This window comes from Bos taurus, chromosome 10, assembly GCF_002263795.3.
Source record: "Bos taurus isolate L1 Dominette 01449 registration number 42190680 breed Hereford chromosome 10, ARS-UCD2.0, whole genome shotgun sequence".
In the NCBI taxonomy this organism is placed as follows: domain Eukaryota; kingdom Metazoa; phylum Chordata; class Mammalia; order Artiodactyla; family Bovidae; genus Bos; species Bos taurus.
The window spans coordinates 79,054,011-79,076,250 of record NC_037337.1 but is presented as its reverse complement, the minus strand read 5'-3'; the positions used below and the strand labels follow the sequence as shown (position 1 = coordinate 79,076,250).

The 22,240-nt window shown below is 36.9% G+C and overlaps 1 protein-coding gene across 12 annotated transcripts in view; it reads right to left on the bottom strand.

Annotated features, from left to right (window-relative positions):
• Positions 1–22,240, bottom strand: part of GPHN (gephyrin) — a 535,365-nt gene that overhangs the window by 22,204 nt on the left and 490,921 nt on the right. For all 12 annotated transcript variants that reach the window (XM_059890892.1, XM_010809560.4, XM_010809563.4 and 9 more), the window contains one exon: positions 5,228–5,315. In XM_059890892.1, coding sequence (XP_059746875.1) covers positions 5,228–5,315 — 88 coding nt within the window. The remainder of the gene's footprint in view (positions 1–5,227; positions 5,316–22,240) is intronic.

The window sequence follows — 22,240 nt, the reverse complement described above, 5'->3', positions numbered from 1 at the left end:
AGAAGGTTAAAAAGGGGAGGTGTCTGCTCTACAAAGCTGTATTCTGTGTGTATATGAACTTGGCTAGTCTGCTAAAATGGTTACATGTGATTTGTCAATTATCTATGTCCCCTAGTTCTCACTATGAGATAGACATGAGTTATTTTCTTAAATGTTGGAGTAATAATGACAGACAAGTATAATTATGCATGTTCTTTCATTTTTCAAGGAAAAAAATTAAAGACATCCAATATTCAAAATATTTGGTCTCAGGACCCTTTATATTCTCTTAAATTAAAATCCATTAAGGATCCTTGAGCTTTTGTTTATGTGGCTTATGTCCATCAATGTTTACTGGGTTAGAAATAAAAACTAAGAAGTTAAAAGTATTTATTTGTTAGTTCATCTGGAAATAGCAATGACGAACTACTTCATGTTAACATAAGTAATTTATTGCTTATGCATTTTATAATTAAAAACTCTCTTTAATGTTCAGCTGAAGAGAAGTCAGGTAGATTCTCTTATTTGCTTCAGTATTCAGTCTGATGAGATCATACATCTTCCACACTGGAAAACTTGCTATTCACTCATGAGAGAAGGATAATATAAAAGTCAGATAAAGACTTAGTTTTATTATGAGGATAGTTTTAACCTTGCAGACCTGCTTAAAGAATCTCAAGGACACTCTTGGATCTGCGGACCACTCTTAGTTCTAAAGAGTCAGGTTGTTCCAAAACATTAAAAAAAAAGCATAATAAAGGATAAAAGTCTGAAAGTGACTTTGATTTGCCTTGGTTTATAATACCTGTGTTTGAAATTAAGCTGAGTATATATTAAAATTTTAGTAAGTTCAGTAAGTTTTCATGAGCTTACTTCTTGGGTTTACTGACCAATGCTTTCCCTGTGATATGTAGTGTTTTTCTTTTTGTGTAATCTGCCTTTTTGTGCTTTTTGTTTACTTTATTTTGTCTTTGATTGTTTAAGGAAATAAAAAAGCATAGCAAGCAGGTTCTCTATGCTTGTTTTCAAATATTTTATTGTTGCTTTGAAAAATTAGGTAACCAAGAACTGTTTCTTAGATATCCATGATCTTAATCAAGGGCCCATTTTATTTGGACAACTCTTTTGATTTTTCCTTCTAAAGATCAGACCAAAATATAGAAAAAAACTGCAGAATATTTTTTAAGCCTAAAACTATGTTTGAAATTTACTGCTGCTGCTGCTGCTGCTAAGTCGCCTCAGTCGTGTCCGACTCTGTGCGACCCCATAGACGGCAGCTCACCAGGCTCTCCCGTCCCTGGGATTTTCCAGGCAAGAACACTGGAGTGGGTTGCCATTTACTTCTCCAATGCGTGAAAGTGAATTGTTCAGCTGTGTCCATCTCTTATGCTATGCTATGCTAAGTCACTTCAGTCGTGTCCAACTCTGTATGACCCCACTGACAGCAGCCCACCAGGCTCCCCCGTCGCTGGGATTCTCCAGGCAAGAACACTGGAGTGGGTTGCCATGTCCTTCTCCAATGCATAAAAGTGAAAAGTGAAAAAAAAAAAAAAAAGAAAAGTGAAAGTGAAGTCGCTCAGTCGTGTCCAATTCTTAGCGACCCCATGGACTGCAGCCTACCAGGCTCCTCCATCCATGGGATTTTCCAGGCAAGAGTACTAGAGGTCTCCTAGAAAGTCATGAAGGTTTGTTCTTTTATCTTATAAAAAGAGACATTAGAAATAGGTTTGTTTGATGTTACCATTATAAGAATTTCATGGAAAGAAGTTACTGTTACATCTGAGAAGAGGCTCACTGTGTGCTAGGTTAGATTCAAGCAGGTAAAATGTCATTAATATAATATTTCAGAAATTATATGCTTTATGGGAAGTGTCTGGATATTTGACAATGCTTACACTGTCAATGATGTGTTTTCACCTTCAGGGACAACACTAACCAAAATTTTTTATGAAATTGTTACATACTGTATCCAAATACAGAGTCTTACTTTAATATCTTTTAATATCTATTTTCTAAGGAAAGTTCCTGTTTAACTTTGATGCTGGCCTGAGGGCACTGCTGTAAGCTATAGTAAATAGTCTGTGTCTACAACAAAGACAGATCCAGAGCACTAGGAAAAAGGACCTTCATAGGAATTTTGAACAACTGATGCTTCAAAGAATAGTCTCTAGGGTATAGACCTCTGAGGTGATACAGCTCAGGTCACTTTTATACAGTACCAGTGGACTGAGTCAGGAAACCCAGGACTCTCTAGAATGGAAGCAGAAGGTGTTAAGAAAGCGACTGCTAAGCCAAGATCTTGCAGAACAAGAAACACAGGACTAAATGAAATAAGGGAGACAAAAAAACATTTTAACAAATTGTTTCTTTGGAATACTGTTGATTAGTTTTAATATTCTACCACTATATGGCTCTAGGAGCTATACTCAAGGTGACCTATATGATTAATTAATACCTTTGGTGCTAAATAATCAGGGCAAACCTATGAGACCAGCCCTTTTTTCTAATCATGTGGGGTGAGGGAGACATTGTTAGGAAGAACTGAAAGTAAAAGTTGCTCAGTCATGTCCGACTCTTTGCAACCCCATGGACAATATAGTCCATGGAATTCTCCAGGCTGGAATACTGGAGTGGGCTGCCTTTCCCTTCTCCAGGGGATCTTCCCAACCCGGTGATCGAACCCAGGTCTCCTGCATTGCAGGCGGATTCTTTACCAGCTGAGCCACAAGGGAAGCCCTAGGAAGAATTAAGAGACTTTGAAATAGGAAGAAACAATTGCTAGGTGTTCAATCTGCTGCTGCTACTGCTGCTAAGTCGCTTCAGTCGTGTCTGACTCTGTGCAACCCCATAGATGGCAGCCCATCAGGCTCCCCTGTCCCTGGGATTCTCCAGGCAAGAACACTGGAGTGGGTTGCCATTTCCTTCTCCAATGCATTAAAGTGAAAAATGAAGTTGCTCAGTCTTGTCCGACTCTTCACGACCCCATGGATTACAGCCTACCAGGCTCCTCTGTCCATGGGATTTTCCAGGCAAGAGTACTGGAGTGGGTTGCCATTGCCTTCTCCCCAGAATGCTGCTGCTGCGTCGCTTCAGTCATGTCCGACTCTGTGCGACCCCATAGATGGCAGCCCATCAGGCTCCCCCGTCCCTGGGATTCTCCAGGCAAGAACACTGGAGTGGGTTGCCATTTCCTTCTCCAACACATGAAAGTGAAAAGTGAAAGTGAAGTCGCTCAGTTGTGTCCGACTCTTTGGGACCCCATGGACTGCAGCCCACCAGGCTCCTCCGTCCATGGGATTTTCCAGGCAAGAGTACTGGTGTGGGTTGCCATTGCCTTGTTCAATCTAGGGTATCCTTAATGGTTATCTATATACCTTTCATTGTCTTTGAGCTATTGTACAATTCTGTAGGTGATGGAGAATTTACAGTAATGCATATAATTCCTTAGTTTTTAGGGCAAAAAGCAGATACATAAAAAATGAAAACTTTTTGAAAAGGCTTTTTTGGAGCACGAAGAGGTGGGGCTGGGGAGATATTTTGAAGGAATCAACTGTGAAGAGTCATTTCTCCTTGGCTGAGACGAGGTTTGGGGTCTGTGGGTCCCACATGCGGCAAGGACCCCTTCCCTCTGCTCTAAGGCTTCCAGCCTCCCCCTTGATCTCAGTGCTATTAGTATGGCCCCCAAAGAGCAAAGACCTGAGATATATGGTAACATGACAAGGACACTCTAGATGTATCCAGTGAACACTGGTGACCAGATGTGCATCTCCTTGATGCCCTGCTGCCTCTCAAGCCCCTGCCCGTTCTTTGGTATAATTCCTGGAGGCAATTAATTCGGCAGTGGCTTAAGTAAATTTCCTGCCAATTCCATAGTATCGGTGCTCATAGTAGAATTTAAGTTTAAACAAGTAAATAAATTTCTTGCATACCTGAGTTTCTGTACTTAAAATTCATGTCTGCTACATAATGCTTCTGGATCTTTCTTTGACTTACTTCCCTGTGTTTTCAGTGATTGATTTTCAGACTCAGCCCTTGGGCTAAAACAGATGTTCTCTCTCTTATACTTTTCTTTCTTTCTGCTACTGAAGTACACGGGAATTCTTTTGAGGACTAGAGTTTTCAGGCTGGCAGGAGTTCGCTGCATTGATACTTTATCTCTTTCTTCCTGGTTCTTCTCTCATCTCATTCCTGCCTCGAGGAGGTAGGAAGGACAATTATTAGCTCCTCGTGGCTCAGATGGTGAATAGTCAGCCTCCAATGCAGGAGCCCCGGGTTCAAATTCCAGGTCAGGAAGATCCCCTGGAGAAGGGAATGGGAACCTACTCTAGTATACTTGCCTAGAGAATTCCACAGACAGAGGAGCCTGGCAAGCTACAGTCCATAGGGTTACAAAGATTCGGGCATGACTGAGAAACTAACACTATGGAATACTCTGGGATGCCCAGTTCTTAAAATCACCTTCTTAGTAAATTAAAGAATTATTGTAAGTATCTTACTACACAGAGAGTAAAATAAAGAAAACCAATATGCTTTACTATATTGGCTGTTTACCTGTGAGCAAATCCCTAGGATAAATGACATCTTTGTTAGCACCAATAAAGAAGGTTAAGACTGAGTGTTCTGTTCTTACCATAACTGAGCCACATCTGCCAAGCCTATGTTAATTACAAGCTTGCTGCCTCTTTAGAAGTCCTAGAAAAACAAACTTTTGGTCTGCCAAATGGTTACTGTACCTTAATTAGTTCATTAGCAACCAAGAAAACTTTTACATGAAAACACTCTCTAGAAATAAGAAATATAAGAAATATAAGTTCTTAAGTACTCTTAACCTCAGGGTCTGCTCTTATGACGCTGAGAGCTCCTCAGGTAGTTTGATGGTCATGCAAAATATTTTTTACAGCTTTGTGACAATGCAGGCCCCAGCCCCTAGGTTTTGTGATCTTGGGAGAAAATGGCAGCAATCTGCTCAAGACCTCTAGGAAAATTTGAGGGAAGACTATCCCAGCAATCTGTCTGCTATATGGAGAATACCGATTAATATCTACACTTTAACACCGTCACTGCTGGATTTAATTTGAGATGGTAAGCTGTCTGACCTGACCTATTGTACTGCATCCCTTTTAGAATGCTCAGGAATTTCTGAACACCTGTGGATTTCCAGCTTCGTAGGGGTCTGGTTATGGATACAAGATGTCTACCAGACCACTGTTAATCAATCTTATGTTTCAAGAACCCCATTTTTTCATACCTTTTCCCCCATGGACACACCCCCTGATGTGATGATGACATCAGCACGACTGATACCCTCATTCAAGGCATTGAGTAAGTCATCTGGGCTGGAAAAAAAAATAAAGACAAATTAACACACAAGGAAAGATTCTTATATACAGTGCCTGCTGAAAACTAAACCACCTATTCAGTGAGTAGGCATTAACGTGAGCACAGCACTAAATTCTGTATGAAGTGGGAATCAAAAAGGTCTCTTTGCAGTGGGAGCATAACTTGTTGTGAAGAAAGAAACTTGTAAGTGCAGAAGTGGTGGTTACTGGTACTTTGATGGGCTTTTTGCTCTATATAACAAGGCGGTATAAAGAGGGGACACAGTGAAGTGTAAGTGGGCTGTCTCACCCTTCCAGTTTGCCTACGAGTATCCCGGATTTAGTTTCATGTAACATGAAAGTTACACGTTCTAGGAAATTTCAGGCATACCAGGAAAATTGATCACTCTAGGTGCTAGAGACTTAGGACCCTTTAGAGGGAATATGACTTAATTTGGTTAGGCCTTAAGAAATGGGCTGATTTTTAAGTAGAGCATCATTTCATATTTTATCCAGGAGTGACAGAGGTAAGAAAAGAAACCTGAGATCTACCCAAGAGGCTCTACAAGAGACCAAGTTGGGAGGTGCACAGCACAGAGATTAAGAGTGTGGGCTCTGAACTTGGACTGCCTGAGTTTAAACCCTGGTGCTACGACCTGGGAGATGCAGAACCTTGGAAAAGTGGTAAGTTAGTTGCTTAACCGTTCTTTGCCTTAGTTTTCCATCTATAAAGTGGGGATACGAGAAGGTTGTTATAAGGATTAAGTAACAGTACATATAAGTTTATGGAATAAAACCTTGTACAAAACAAGTTTTCAAGGAAGTTTGGTTGTTGTTGTTGATATTACTGGAAGTACTGAGAGAAGTTATCACACAAACATACCCAACAACCTGGCAGAGTTCAACTTTAGCATATTTGGCAGTTTTTATTTAGGAGAATATCGGTGACTAACACAGAAGAATATCACAGACTGGACCTCAAATACATTCACAGAACTATATTTGAAAAGTCCAAATGGCTCAGTAACCCAGGCCTGGTTTCAGCCTAAATAGTTCCATTTACTATTAGGTTCTCTTACTGAATTTAGACAGAACTCTCTTGCACCCCAAGCGCTAGTCTGTCCATGAGTATACTGGAGGTTGCTTGGCTCTGGTGAAGGAACTCCCAAGAAGACAAAACAATGGTAAAAGTTGAAAAATGGCTGACATGAAGTTCAATCTATGACGCAGAGATCCCTTGAACTCATCCAGTTAATCGCTTATGCAGCAAAAAATACCCAGGCATTTAATGAAGGAAGGATTTATGTGTAAACATTAAAAAAAAAAAAACTTAAAAAAAATCCCTGAAATGGATTTTGAAGTTAACTTGGTTAGGTGAACATCTTGGAAGAAATATATTCAAAATGGTGGATTCATGTTGATGTATGGCAAAACCAATATAATATTGTTATATATATTATATATAACATATATAATATACATATAACATATATAATATATATATAATATATATAATAGCCTCAAATTAAAATAAATAAATTTAAATTAAAAAAATAATAAAGTATTCTTGGACTGTGTATTTTGAACAGATTTTTCATCAATCTTTTTCATTTTGCTTTAAGGAAAAAAAGCAAATTATCCCCTGTATTGAAATACTATAAGATATGAATGTGATGGATTCTTGATTACTGTATGCCCAGCACTCTGGTGCCTTTGCCTTGCTGGAACCATTAAGTTGAGCCAAATGGTTGGCCTATGGAGAAAATGGTAAAGCGCTACAAACACAGGGTGATGTGGGATGTGGTTCAGGTGAGTGGGCACTGACTATTATCAATACATATAGAATTTTGTGCTAGTATAAAGAGACATTAGCTAATTCCACCAGTTTTATCGTATTGTATTTGTAGCATGTTGACTGTACAGGGTTGTAAAGTCACTGGAAACAAAGTAGCAGTGACATACACACTGACATCTTTGTATATGGATAAAGTTCCTGGGACAGGCTAGCTGATGACTGCAAATAAACATACTTTTCTGTGATTTGTTCCCTTATTTATTATTTTCATATTATCTGGGAAAGATTTTTTCCTATTTTTGTAAAACTGAAGAGTCATCAACTTTCCACAGGAAATTTTCTAATTTGCAGAAATAAACTGAAAGGACTTTTATACCAAGCAAGTCCTTACTGTAATTTATTATGTTTCAAAGAATACGCTCAATGCTGCTTTCTACTCTGAGGCTGGTGGATTCACAAGATCACTGAATCTTAAAGTTGGAAAGGTCTTTGGGGGTCACTGTGTCCAGTAGCACAGCTCTGAGCACTCTGGGACTGGTGCGTCTCTGTCTTCTCTGCCTACCTGTTTGATCTAGTAAGAGATCATAGCTTAGAGGGATAGGCAGCAAAGTGTGGCAACTGTCAGAGGATCTGTACCTTCACTTATATTGCATGATATAATTCCACCTGTTATTTCACAATAAATCTCTGAGGTAGATTGAACAGGTATGAATCATCCCTAGTTTACAGAAAAGGAGAACGCTATTCGGAGTGGCAAAGTGGCATATTGAGGGCTAGGTGGAGCAGTACGGGCAGAGCTAGGATTAGAACCTCTGCCTCCTTGTCAAGTGCCTAAGTAGAGTAATTGTCTAGTTTTTTTCAGGCATATGACATCTCAGCAGAATAGACGATTGTGCAAAAGCATCAAACAGAGGATGCTAAGGCAACAGGTGAGATCTGTCTAGGGTGACAAGAAAAATGTGTGTGTGGACATGTTAGTACATTTCTGGGGAATGAAACCAACATAATTCTGAATCCTATATTCAGATGAAAACTAAGTAAGATTTGATTAAACATAACTTAGGACTGCTTACAAGTCATAAATTTGCTCTCTTGTGAGTCATAATATATTCTAAGTGATGAAATATTTCTAACATAAGATAATAGTGTAACACCCATGTATCCATCTCTCAAATCTGACAAATGCTGATATTTTCCTGTATTTATTTTTTATTCACTCACCTCAACCTTTTTACTTTTAAAAAATAAAAATTGAGTTTGCTTTCTAAGACTGAGATTACTCTGAATAATGATAAAAAAAAAATAGGCAGCAAAGATTATAATCATGGATATTACAGTAGGCTAAAAATAATTCATGATTTTATGTTTTGTTAAACAGAGAGCATAGCACATTAATTTTCTTAAAGAGAGGAGAGTAAAATGAGAACACAATACAGCCTTATATGTCTTATATATGACATTACTTCCATATATAAGATCAGTTGATATTTAAGAAATAAAATTAATGACAGTTATTCTCACATTTTAAAAGAACAACACACTCTCACACTTATGTGTTAGTTTTACAATTCTACGATGTAGGCAGGACAAGAGAGGTCAATGAAATTCACAAAGGCAGTGACAGATTCAAGGTCACCTATGTTCATTTTACTATTCTTTTAAACTATAGTAGTTATTCACATTGTGAAAGACACTTTGTTATATTATCTTTAGAAAAATAGCTATTTATCATTGTTATCTAAGAATATATATCTAACTTGTGTATGCCAAATAGTGATGATCAATATCTAATAAACTGTACTTTTTACATTTGAAATATAGTCTCGCCATTGCCACTGGAAGGGATATGGAATTAAGCAGATTGAGCTTTACATATATATATATCAGTTGCTTCCCTTTCCTCAAAGAGCGGCAGGTCTTAAAGGGATACTGTGATATCATTTAATTCCTAAGTCATTAAAAACTGCAGTTTTAATTAGGTTTGGAGAGTGATTAACCATTTTTAAAGATAAATCTAACACTAGTATTAATCTTGATTTACTAACACTTTCCACTTTCACTTGAAATAAGTAACCTACCCATGGTTCTTTGAGAGTATCAATATTACATAAAAACATATAAAAGCAATGATTCAGTGTTAAATGCTAAAAATTTAAATACTCAGTGACAGAAAACAGAAGTGTTAATTGAAGGCTTGAGTGTGTCAGGGCCTAGAATCAAGGTGTCTCTACCGCTGAGATGACTTTGAAAAATGAACATCATTTTTTTCGAGTCTCGTTGTCCTTACTTTTAAAATGAAAATTTGGACTAGGTCCTTTCCATGTCTAACATTCACTGATTTAAAGCACTAGAAACTGATTGTGATCTAGTTTAAGACTGACAAAAGAGTATAAACCTAAGAATGTAAATAAATTTCAAGGATAAAGAAAAAATCTTACAAACTGTCAGACAGAAAGATTAGATTTACTAACAAAGAAAAAAAGAATATTGGCTTTGGATTTCTTACCTACAACACTAAAAACTATGAAACAGTATATTAACATCAATGTACTCTGAGAAAAAAGGCTTGCAACATCCAAATCCTATACCTAGACACTCTTCATCTATCAGTAAAGAAGAATATTTGTGAAAATGCAAAAATTTAGATAATAAATCAATAAGTAATGTTACAGAAAAATTACTCTAAATGAAAAAAATTTAACCAGATCAGAGGCTTCAAGTTAGGGGAAGATGAAGAGGAAACACTAGTAAAACACACACACACATACATGCATTTAGAAAATATATAACTAAATCTAAATGAATAACAATCAAACAGGGAAATTATAATATATGTGCTAAACATGGATTCCTCAGAAGTTGTACAGATGTATACTAAAAAGAAAACTTAGTAACAGTCTAGATTTAAAAGCATTATTTCAGCAATGCCTAAAAGTGGGGGGAGTGGAAGTAGCTGGGAGAAGTAAAAGTATTCTCAAAGTCTCAGTGATGTAGGAGGTGCAGGGAGGAAATTGGAAGGCTGTGCAGGAAGGGTATAGTGAGCACCTTTTAAAAATGTAACAGTGGAGAAATAGACATTTCTCCAAAGAAGACATACAGATGGCTAACAAACACATGAAAAGATGCTCAATATCACTCATTATCAGAGAAATGCAAATCAAAACCACTATGAGGTATCATTTCACACCAGTCAGAATGGCTGCGATCCAAAAATCTACAAGCAATAAATGCTGGAGAGGATATGGAGAAAAGGGAACCCTCTTACATTGTTGGTGGGAATGCAAACTAGTACAGCCACTATGGAGAACAGTGTGGAGATTCCTTAAAAAACTGGGAATAGAACTGCCATATGACCCAGCAATCGCACTGCTGGGCATACACACTGAGGAAACCAGAAATGAAAGAGACACGTGTACCCCAATGTTCATTGCAGCACTGTTTATAATAGCCAGGACATTGGAAGCAACCTAGATGTCCATCAGCAGATGAATGGATAAGAAAGCTGTGGTACATATATACAATGGAGTATTACTCAGCCATTAAAAAGAATACATTTGAATCAGTTCTAATGAGGTGGATGAAACTGGAGGCTATTATACAGAGTGAAGTAAGCCAGAAAGAAAAACCCCAATACAGTATACTAACGCATATATATGGAATTTAGAAAGATGGTAACGACAACCCTGTAAGCGAGACAGCGAGACACAGATGTACAGAACAGTCTTTTGGACTCTGTGGGAGAGGTGGGGGGGATGATTTGGGAGAATGGCATGTATAATATCATATAAGAAACGAATCACCAGTCCAGGTTCGATGCAGGATACAGGAAGCTTGGGGCTGGTGCACTGGGATGACCCAGAGGGATGGTATGGGGAGGGAGGTGGGAGGGGGGTTCAGGATGGGGAACACATGTACACCCGTGGCAGATGCATGTTGATGTATGGCAAAACCAATATAATATTGTAAAGTAAAAAAAAAAAATAAATAAAATAAAGGCAAAAAAAAAAAACAGTGGAGAAATAAATATTTGATTATTAGTATCAGAATTTGGAAGGAAAGTATGCAGGGGATGGTAGAGTATTCCATATTTTCCAAAATAATGAGTGAAGGGGAACAAATAGCACCTGGATTAAACCAACAACAGAGAAAAGGACAATGATAACACAAATTTTATTAATAGTAAAAATAATGTAAGATGGAAGGAAAAAATATCAAGGGAATATTTATAGCAATCTTCATGGTAAAGCAAAATGAACTTCAAGCTACAATCGGGGTTACAGTAACTTAAGGCAAATGCAAGATTTCGTTTTTTAAAGCTCAAATCCCATTTGGATCTTATTTATAAGTGATACACTTAAAAGATATGAAAGAATAAAAATAAAAGCTATGGTAAAAGGCCCCAAGCTAATGTAAACATGCAAAAAATCAGGAATGGCATTTTGATGTAAAAGTGGAGTTTAAAGTCAAAAGAACTAAACAGAATAAAGAGAAGAAGCAAGTTGTGATGAAAGGCAAATTTATAAAGCTGATACAATAATATATGTCTGTCTCACAAGACATAGTCTCATTTTATCTAGGCTTCTTGACTGTCCTGCCAACTCCTTGCACGTTGTAGGCACTCAATAAATGAACTGAATGAACCCTGGCCTCAACTTAATCTCTCCACAGTAGCTTTGGGAATGAACAGTGTACAATATTTACAACTCTAATGATATTATGGGCAAATAATATTATCTGTGGATGGAAGAGAAGATACTACTTAAAATTTATATAATCATAAATAGTATTTCCTTTGAAAGGCTGTCAAGTAGATGAGGGAGTTAATTTATTTGGTGTTGCTCATGAGGGCAGAATTAGAACTAATAGCTGAGAGAAACAGGGATAAAGACTTTGGCTTAGTGTAATAAAAAGAAAAAAAATCCTTGCCATACATAACAGCCATCCAAGAATAAATGTGCTATCTCATGAGACAAATAATATCTTTCTCAGTAAAAGTATCAAATAAAAACTGATGGCCAGCTGTTAGAAATTTTCTACTGAGTAAAAGAACAGTTAATACCTATATTTCTCACACTATTCCAAAACACTGAGATGCAAGGAATGATTCTGAACTTATATTCAAGGTCAGCATCATCTGATAGCAAAACAGTCAAAGATATCGCAAAAAAAGATTATAGCCAAAATCACTGATGAACATAGACACATAACTCCTCAATGATATATAAGCAAACAGAATTCAACAATATACATCATGATCAAGTAGGATTTATTCCAGGGAGAAAAGGATGGTCTAATATTCACAAATCAATTAATATACCACATTAACAAGAAGAATAAAAATCATACGATCATCTCAATAGGTATAGAAAGAGCTTCTGGCAAAATGCAATATCCACGTACAATAAAAACTCTCAATAAAGTGGGTAGAGGCTATGTGCCTCAATATAATAAAGACCATATATGACAGACTTACAGTCAACATCATACTCAATGGTGGAAAGCTGAAAGCACTTTGAAGATCAGGAAGGAAACAAGGATGTCCACTCTCACCATTTTAATTCAACATAGCATTGAACATCCTAGCTGTGCAATCAGACAAGAGAAAGAAATAAAAGGGATCCAAACTGGAAAAGAAAAACTGTCACTGTTTGCAAATGATATGATACTATACATAGAAAATCCTTAAGATGTCAGCCAAAAAAAGCCTATTAGAACTAATAAATGAATTCAGTAAAGTTGCAGGATACAAAGTTATATATATGTCTGTTGTGTTTCTATACACTAACAACAAACAATCAGAAAGAGGAATTAAGAAAATAATCCCATTTATAGTTGCGTCAAAAAGAATAGAACACCTAGCAATAAACCTAAGGAGGTAAAAGACCTGTCCTTGGAAGACTATAAAACACTGTTGAAAGAAACTCAAGATGACACAAGCAGAAGGATACACCAACTGTGTTCACGGATTGGAGAATTAATATTGTTAAAATTACTGTATTACCCAGGGCAATCTACAGATTTCACATAATTCCTGTCAAAATAACAATGGCCGTTTTCACAGAACTAGAATAAATAATTTTAAAATTTGTATGAAAATACAAAAGGCCATGAATAGCCAAAACAATCTTGAGAAAGAAGAACAAAGTTGGAGGTATCAAGCGCCCTAATTTCAAACCATACTAAAACTACAGCAATCAAAACCAGACCCAAAACAGACCCACAGATCAATGGAACAACACAGGGAGCCCAGATAAACCCACAAACTTATGGTCAATTAATCTATGACAAAGGAGGCAAGAATATACAATGAAGAAAAGATAGTCTCTTCAACGAATGATATTGGTAAAACTGGACAGCTATTTGCAGAAGAATCAAACTTGTCCAATTTCTTACACCATATACAAAAATAAACTAAAGATGGGTTAAAAACCTAAGTGAAAATTCAGAAACTGTAAAACTCTTAGAATAAAACATGGGTAGTATGCTCTTTTACATTGATTTTAGCAATAATTTTTTTGAATAAGTCTCCTCAGGCAAGTGAAACAAAAAACAAAAATAAACAAAGGGGACTATATCAAACTAAAAAGCTTTTGCACAAAGAAGGAAACTAGCAACAAAATGAAAAAGCAGACTATTGAATGGGAGAAAATATTTGCAAAGTGATATGACCAATAAGGGGTTAATAGCCAATATACATAAACAACTCATACAACTCAGAATCAAAAAAAAGAACAAATAACCTGATTTAAAAATGGCAGATAACCTGCATAGATATTTTCCCAAAGAAGACATTTAGATGACCAACAGGCACATGAAAAGAAGCTCAGGCTAATTAACTGTCACAGCATTGCAAGTCAAAACCACAATGAGGTATCAACTCACATCTGTCAGAATGGCTATTATAAAAAAGACAATGGTTGTCATAAAAAATAACAAGTGTTGGCAAGAATATGGAGAAAAGGGGGCTCTTCTGCAGTGCTGCTGCTGCTAAGTCACTTCAGTCGTGTCCGACTCTGTGCGACCCCATAGACGGCAGCCCACCAGGCTCCCCCGTCCTTGGGATTCTCCAGGCAAGAACACTGGAGTGGGTTGCCATTTCCTTCTCCAATGCATGAAAGTGAAAAGTGAAAGTGAAGTCTCTTAGTCGTGTCCGACTCTAGCGACCCCATGGACTGCAGCCCACCAGGCTCCTCCGTCCATGGGATTCTCCAGGCAAAAGTACTGGAGTGGGGTGCCATTTTGCTAGTGGGATTTAAATTGGTGCAGCCACTATGGAAGACATCTTGGAGGTTTCTTAAAAAATTAAAAATACAACTATTATATGATCCACCAATTCCACTTCTGTGTATATTTCCAAAGAAAAAAAAACAAATATTTTGAAAATATATATGTACCGCTATGTTCACTGTAGCACTATCCACAGTAGTGAAGATAGGTAAGCAACTGAAGTGTCCACTGATAGATGACTGGATAAATAGAACAAGTGGTGTGTATACAGTGTGTGTGGAATACTACTCAGCCATAAAAATGAATAAAATCTTGCCATTTGTGACAACATGGATATACCTAGAGGGGATTATGCTAAGTGAAAGTAGTTAGAGAAAGACAAATACAGTATGATTTCACTTATATGTGGAATCTAAAAAACAAGACAAATGAACAAACACATAAGAATAGAAACAGAGTTACAGATACAGAGAACAAACAGGTGATTGATAGAGGGGAGGAGATGGGGGAATGAATGATATAGGTGAGGGAAATTAAGAAGTACAAACTTACAAAATAAATGAGTCACAGGGATGAAATGTACAGTATGGGAATACAGTCAATAATAATGTAATATATTTGTATGGTGACAGATGGTAACTAACATTGTGGTGATCATTTTGTAATGTATAGAAATATTGAGTCACCATGTTGTATACTAGGAACTAACAGAGTATTGTAAATCAATTACAGTTCAATAAACCAACCAAATAACCCATGAAATAAGAGGTCAGACTTGTGATTACCAGAGGCAGGTGGTAAGGGGGGAGAGGGATTGGGTAAGGCAATGGAAAGGTACCAAGTTCCAGTTAAAAGATAAGTAAGTACTAGGGATGTAACATTCCACATGATTAATTAACATTGCTGTATGTTATATATCCAAGTTGTTAAGAGAGTAAATCCTTAGACCTCTCATCACAAGAAAAAACTTTTTTCATTTTGTATATATACAAGATGATGGTCACTAAACTCATTGTGGCAATTATCTCATGATGTATGTAAGTCAAACGATTTTTTAAAAACATTTTTATTGGAGTAGATTTACAATGTTGTGGTAGTTTCTGTGGTACAGTAAAATGACTCAGTTATATCACTCATAAATCCACTCTATTTTAGATTCTTTTCCCATAAAGATTATTACAGAGTTTTAAGTAGACTTCCCTGTGCTATACAGTAGGTCCTTGTAGTTAACTATTTTATATACAGTAGCCTTGTAGATCAATTCCAATCTCCCAATTTAATCCTTCCTCCCCTTTCCCCCTTATACCTAAAAGCTTGTTTTCTACATTTGTGACTCTATTTCTATTTTGTAAGTAAGTTCACCATTTTTTTAGATTCCATATATAAGCAGTATCACATGATATTTCTCTTTCCCTGTCTGACTTCCTTTACTCAGCATGACAATTTCTAGGTCTATCCACGGTGCTGCAAGTGACATTATTTCATTCTTTTTTATGGCTGAGTAATATTTCATTATATATGTATGTATGTGTGTGTGTGTGTGTGTGTGTATCCTACATCTTCTTTATCCACTCCTCTGTTGATGGACATTTAGGTTGCTTCTATGTCCTGGCTATTGTCAATAGTGCTGTGATGAACTACTTACAATAGTGCATGTATCACCTCATACTGGTCAGAATGGCATCATCAAAAAATCTACAAACAATAAACGCTGGAGAGGGTGTGGAGAAAAGGGAACCCGCTTACACTGTTGGTGGGAATGCAAATTGGTAAATCATTATGCAGAACAGTAAGGAGGTTTCTTATAAAACTAAACATAGACCTATCATAAGTCAAATGATTATACTGTATGCCTTAAAATTATACAGTGCTGTATGTCAGTTATATCTCAATAAAACTGAAAAAAATTGTATTTGTCTTAACTTACTATAATCCTGATTCTGGCATAAATTTTTTTTTTGCTTTACCATGTAGTCTACTGCAAAGTCAAAACAAAGACAGAACCTTTACCCAAGATTAGATTTTATGGATTTCAGACAGAGTACTCAGAATGCAAATGCAGTTTTATTTTAAAATATTTAATATAAACACACAGATGGACAACAACTGCTAATTAGTTTCTTGTTTCATCTGTTATACCAACTGTGAGCTGTATCATTTTAAGAAGAGTGAAGATGACGGTAGGAGGGTGAGAAAAAATTCTAGGATTTGGAGATGAAAAAATAACGGCTGTTGATCATACAGAGATTACAAAAAAGATAAAGATAAACTAATCATATACTAATTTCTTCAGAAGTCAAGGAAGGATAAATTCCTGAATAATGAATATTTCCTGGGTGTCTATTTCTGGTACAAGATCAAACTGTATATTCATATAGTCATCATTTAGTTCTCCTTCATTCCCACTGGGTTTTTAAGTACTATGGAATCGTATAAAACTAGAACAAAGTATGGTCACCACCTTTATGTTTACAAATCAGTGCAGAAAACATATGAAAAAATTTAGAAAATGAATAAAAGGAGCAATTAAATTAACATTGATTGATTGAATTTAAATACATTAATTAAAATGAAAATACAAATGAAAAGAAATGTTACAAATGTTGAGTAGAAGAGAATGATCAGAATTGGCCTGGAATAATTAGGAAAGGCTTTCTGGACATATTGCTTTTTATGAGGGCCAGGTCATATAAGAAAAAAATTTCTGAAATTACAATACTACCTGGAGGTAATTCTTGGAACAAACGGTCAGGTCAACTGTAACAGCAACTCTTAAGGACTAAAAAAGGCAAATGCAGTACCCATGAAAAAGTCTGTCATTAAGAGTAGGAAGACCCTTTTGTCAATACCATAAAGTTTGTTACAATAAAAAATATTTTTGGTTAGCCAATAGAAAATAAGTGATCAGAAAATAAATCTATTACGTTGACTTCAAATTAAAACTTTGTATTTTGAGCAGAAAAGGGTATTTATTCCATAAGGGAAGCTGGTAGTTTATAAAGAGGATATGAGCCAATTAAATCCAGATCTAAATTCTGTCTGATAATATGAGATTTCTAGTTCTACAAATTAAGCACTAGGAAGTTAGGATATGTTTGGTTCACAAATTGGAGGATGTTAAAGCACTGGGCTTTGCTCAAATAATCACTGTACTGTTAAGTCTAGCTTGTTAATTCCTGCTAAATGTGCCAGTTTTAAAAGAATCCAATTTGCTATCTTATTGCTTGTTCCTCTTATTTCATGCTTTAATGCGAGGAGGCAGCTTCACAAATTGGCAGCAGTAGGATCAGGAAATTTAAATCCAAAACATCAATTTATGACAGAACCAAGCAAGCCCAGCATGATTTGAATGGGATAGGCTTATGGGATGGCGATTTTCCAGAAGGGGGAATTCTTTTCTTAATTAAAGGAATTTCCCAGCCCTCCAGCCCCTGAAAGGCTAGAATAGAAAGTACAAGTCAGCAGTTTGAAAGCTACATTTACCAAGCTGTTTCAAAACTGATGTAGAAATACAAACAGCTCAATAGTTAAACTCAGTTTTAGGAATGATATAAATTCAATCAATGCTGAACTTCATTTAAAAAAATTTCCCCAAGTGGATTTTGTGTATTTGAACCATGATCACTGCTTGTTATATTTAAGAGGTAAATGTGTAAGTTCACCCAAAGCCAGTGGGATAACTCTCCAACTTTTAACATTAGAAGCTTCCTAAATCTATTTGGAATTCTGCTTCCCCATCCCACCCCACATTCTTCAGAAATATAAAATGAATCATCCTAGGTACAAAGCTTTTCCTTTTCCTTTTTTTTTTTTTTGTGATGTGCCTCAGTTACTAATTCAGTTTTGTTGTCAGAGCCATATTTTCTGATCTGCTCCCATGGCTAAGGTACCCACTTTGAGGGAACCCTGTAAGATTTTTCTGGACAGTTGCACAGTTGGAAGTTTCTCGGTACCATGGAAAAGGAGGGTGGTACAGGAAAAGAAGGCAGGGTTGTATAATCTAGAGGAGGTACTCCTACTAAGGGCTGAAGACACAAGATTACCAAGACAGATCTTGTCCTGGCTTTTATGGAGTTTATTAGTGTGATAGGAAAGAAAACAACTCTGGCTCAATAGGAACAAATCCTTTTCCTACCCTGTTTAGGCCACATCAGGACACTGAGGGAAAAGAGGAAAATGTGAACATAGAGAAGCACATATGTGCCCAATGCCTCGTATCTTAACCAAGTCTGGCTGCACCTGTCGTGGCTGGCACACACAGCACTCTGTACTTACGTACATATGCAACCATCCTCATTTGTCTAAGACTTTCTCCACAGTAGGGAACAATAGCTCATGCTGCCTAGGAGGACAAAGAGGGGCTAACAGGTTTTTTAATCAGTCATGGGGAAAAGAAGACTTGGATATCTACTGTTCCATATTCAAAGTAGAAATAGGATGGCGCTTAGAAGTACTTCAGCCCTGTAAACACCCACTAATTTGTACCTGTTTGACATTCCCAGGTTTGACTAGTTTCATATTCAGGCTATATTCGGTGTTCCCCTCTTTCCTTTCCTATTACTTCCTGGAATTTATTGAGTAGCTACCATGTGCTGGCAATATTCTAAATGCTAAGGATAAAGCCATGAACAATTTGTTCCACATGCCTACCACCAAGCAGTTGAAGACAGCAGTTGTTTTACTTATCATTTTACCCCTGCTTTCACTATAGCTCTGCATACATCAGTCACTCAATAAATGGTCATAAAATGAATAAAATAGAAATTTAAAAGCTATCAAATAATTGTGGGTATATGGTAAAGTTTAGTTATAAAGATGTTCATCAACTACTCACAATTGAGAAAGATTAGGGAACAATCTAATGTCTGTCAACAAAGGGTCGTATCCATCAGTCAAATTATACTTTTTACTGTAGAATAATATGTATGCAGGTCAGGAAGCAACAGTTAGAACTGGACACAGACTGGTTCCAAATAGGAAAAGGAGTACGTCAAGGCTGTATATTGTCACCCTGCTTATTTAACTTATATGCAGAGTACATTATGAGAAACTCTGGGCTGGATGAAGCACAAGCTGGAATGAAGACTGCCGGGAGAAATATCAATAACCTCAGATATGCAGATGACACCACCCTTATGGCAGAAAGTGAAGAAGAACTAAAGAGCCTCCTGATGAAAATGAAATAGGAGAGTGAAAAAGTTGGCTTAAAGCTCAACATTCAGAAAACGAAGATCATGGCATCTGGTCCCATGGCTTCATGGCAAATAGATGGGGAAACAGTGGAAACAGGGGCACACTTTATTTCTGGGGCTCCAAAATCACTGCAGATGGTGACTGCAGCCATGAAATAAAAAGACGCTTACTCCTTGGAAGAAAAATTATGACCAACCTAGACAGCATATTAAAAAGCAGAGATATTACTTTGTCAACAAAGGTCCATCTAGTCAAGGCTACGGTTTTTCCAGTAGTCATCTATGGATGTGAGAGTTGGACTATAAAGAAAGCTGAGAGCCAAAGATTTGATGCTTTTGAACCATGGTGTTGGAGAAGACTCTTGAGAGTCCCTTGGACTGCAAGGAGATCCAACCAGTCCATCCTAAAGGAAATCAGACCTGAATGTTCATTAGAAGGACTGATGCTGAAGCTGAAACTCCAATACTTTGGCCACCTGATGCTAAGAACTGACTCATTTGAAAAGATTCTGATGCTGGGAAAGATTGAAGGTGAGAGGAGAAGGGGACGACAGAGGATGAGATGGTTGGATGGCATCACCGACTCAATGGACATGAGTTTGACTAAACTCTAGGAGTTGGTGATAGACAGGGAGGCCTGGCATGCTGTAGTCCACGGGATTGCAAAGAATTGGACACAACTGAGAGACTGAACTGAACTGAATATGTAGGTATTAAAATGACATAGCGGAGTACTATGTAATGATATGGACAGATGTTTATGATGTACTCAGTAAAAAAATGGAAGGAAAATGGAAGGTGAAAATAAGTATGGGTGTTACTCGCTCAGTCTTATTCTTATCTGACTCTTTGCAACTCCCTGGGATGTACCCTGTCAGGCTCCCCTGTCCTTGGAATTTTCCAGGCAAGAAAACTAGAGTGGGTTACCATTCCCTTCTTCAGGAGATCTTCCTGACCCAGAGACTGAACCTGGGTCTCCTGCATTGCAGGCAGATTCTTTACCATCTGAGCCACCAGTGAAGCTGAAAATAAGTACAATTTCTTGTTTTTTCCTGCATACATTCACATACAGATAAACTCTATACATACACAGAATTAAAGACAAGATGAAGAGTAATACTGGCAAAGATAAATGAAACTAAGAGCTGTTTCTTCAAAAATATAAACAAAATGGGTGAACTTTTAGGCAACTCATCAAGAAAAAAGAGAGAGGACCCAAATAGATAAAATGTACTTCTTGCGATGCCTACATATCTTGCTGTGCTAAGGTTCTGATGTGGTCTTTTCAGAATTTGCTCCTCTAAGTCAGAGAACTTCGTTTTAAGTGGTTATTTCCTGTTTTTTCAGGACAGCAGACTTACCCACATGTTGGATATCTGATTTGAACTGATAAATATTAATATGTAAATGACTCATCCTCAGGTAGAATACTTTAAAACACAAATGGAACTCTAAATATTAGATTAGCAGGGAGTATCACAAAGTAAACAGAACACACACATGGAGCCAACGACTTGGGCTCCCCTAAGCAGCCTGGGTCTTGAGAGTCAGGGAACAAGGAGATTAACTGTCCCTGACAGTTGTTTGCTATTCACGGTGTTCCCCCTTTCCTTTCTCTAAGGGCTATTTCTCTTTCCCTTCTCTTAAAGTACTGACAGAGGTACTCAGATGGTGAGTAAGGGAAAGGTTAGAATAGGCCATCTGTGAATCTGGGTCATTTGTAAATTGAATTAATGCAGGTCTGAATACACGAAATTATTACACATTCACATTGCATGCACACTCTTTTCTCTTTCCCATACTCCTTTTCTCTCCATTCTCTCCCACTCCCGAAGATACTATGAACTTGGTATAACAAATTACCCAAAGGTAATAAATGCTGCAAAAGTGGCTCCAGTAGTTGTGGGGGGAAAGATAAAAGAAGAGATTATAATAGGAAAGGGCTTTTCTTTGTATGGAAGGAAGAGTGTATTTTACAGTAAATAAGATTTATTTAGGGGTCCAGAAAAAAAAATAAATCCTCCTGTTTTTTTTTCCATCCACTTGTATAAAACCTAAAGATCTAGGATTTTGCAGCTCAAGTCCTTTTCATTCATACATATATACAATCAGTATTTAATTTTAAAGTTAAACTAAATTTTCCTCTCTGGCCTTTGAAATATTGACAATTACTATTTACTTAGAGGTTTTATCTATTAAAATGGATGTAGAATATTTAGTTTATTAACCTTAATATTAGTAAATTGCAGGTGCTAAGCCTAATTAAGAGGACAGTATGGTAAAGGAAAAGGAGAAAGATCCTGGAGTTAGATAAGCCTAGGTTGGACTTCTTATTTTGTCTTCTCCATTCTCTCCCACTCCTGAAGACACAATGAACTTGGTATAATAAATTACCCAAAGGTAATAAATGCTGCAAAAGTGGCTCCAGTAGTTGTGGGAGGAAAGATAAAAGAAGAGATTATAATAGGAGAGGGTAAGACTCTGAACAACTTATTTAATTTTTTTGAGCTTCAGTAGTATTGGGTTGGCCAAAAATTTCATTTGTCTCATGGGTTTTCCCAAAACATCCTGTGGAAAAACCCAAAAGAACTTTTTGGCTAACCCAATATTATCTACAAAATGAGGATAAAAGACACTTATCTGGATCTGTTGTTTTATGAGGCCTAAATAAGATAAGTGAAAAAAGTGCAGTATAGTGTTATATATAGTAGGTAGTAGGTAAAGATTCG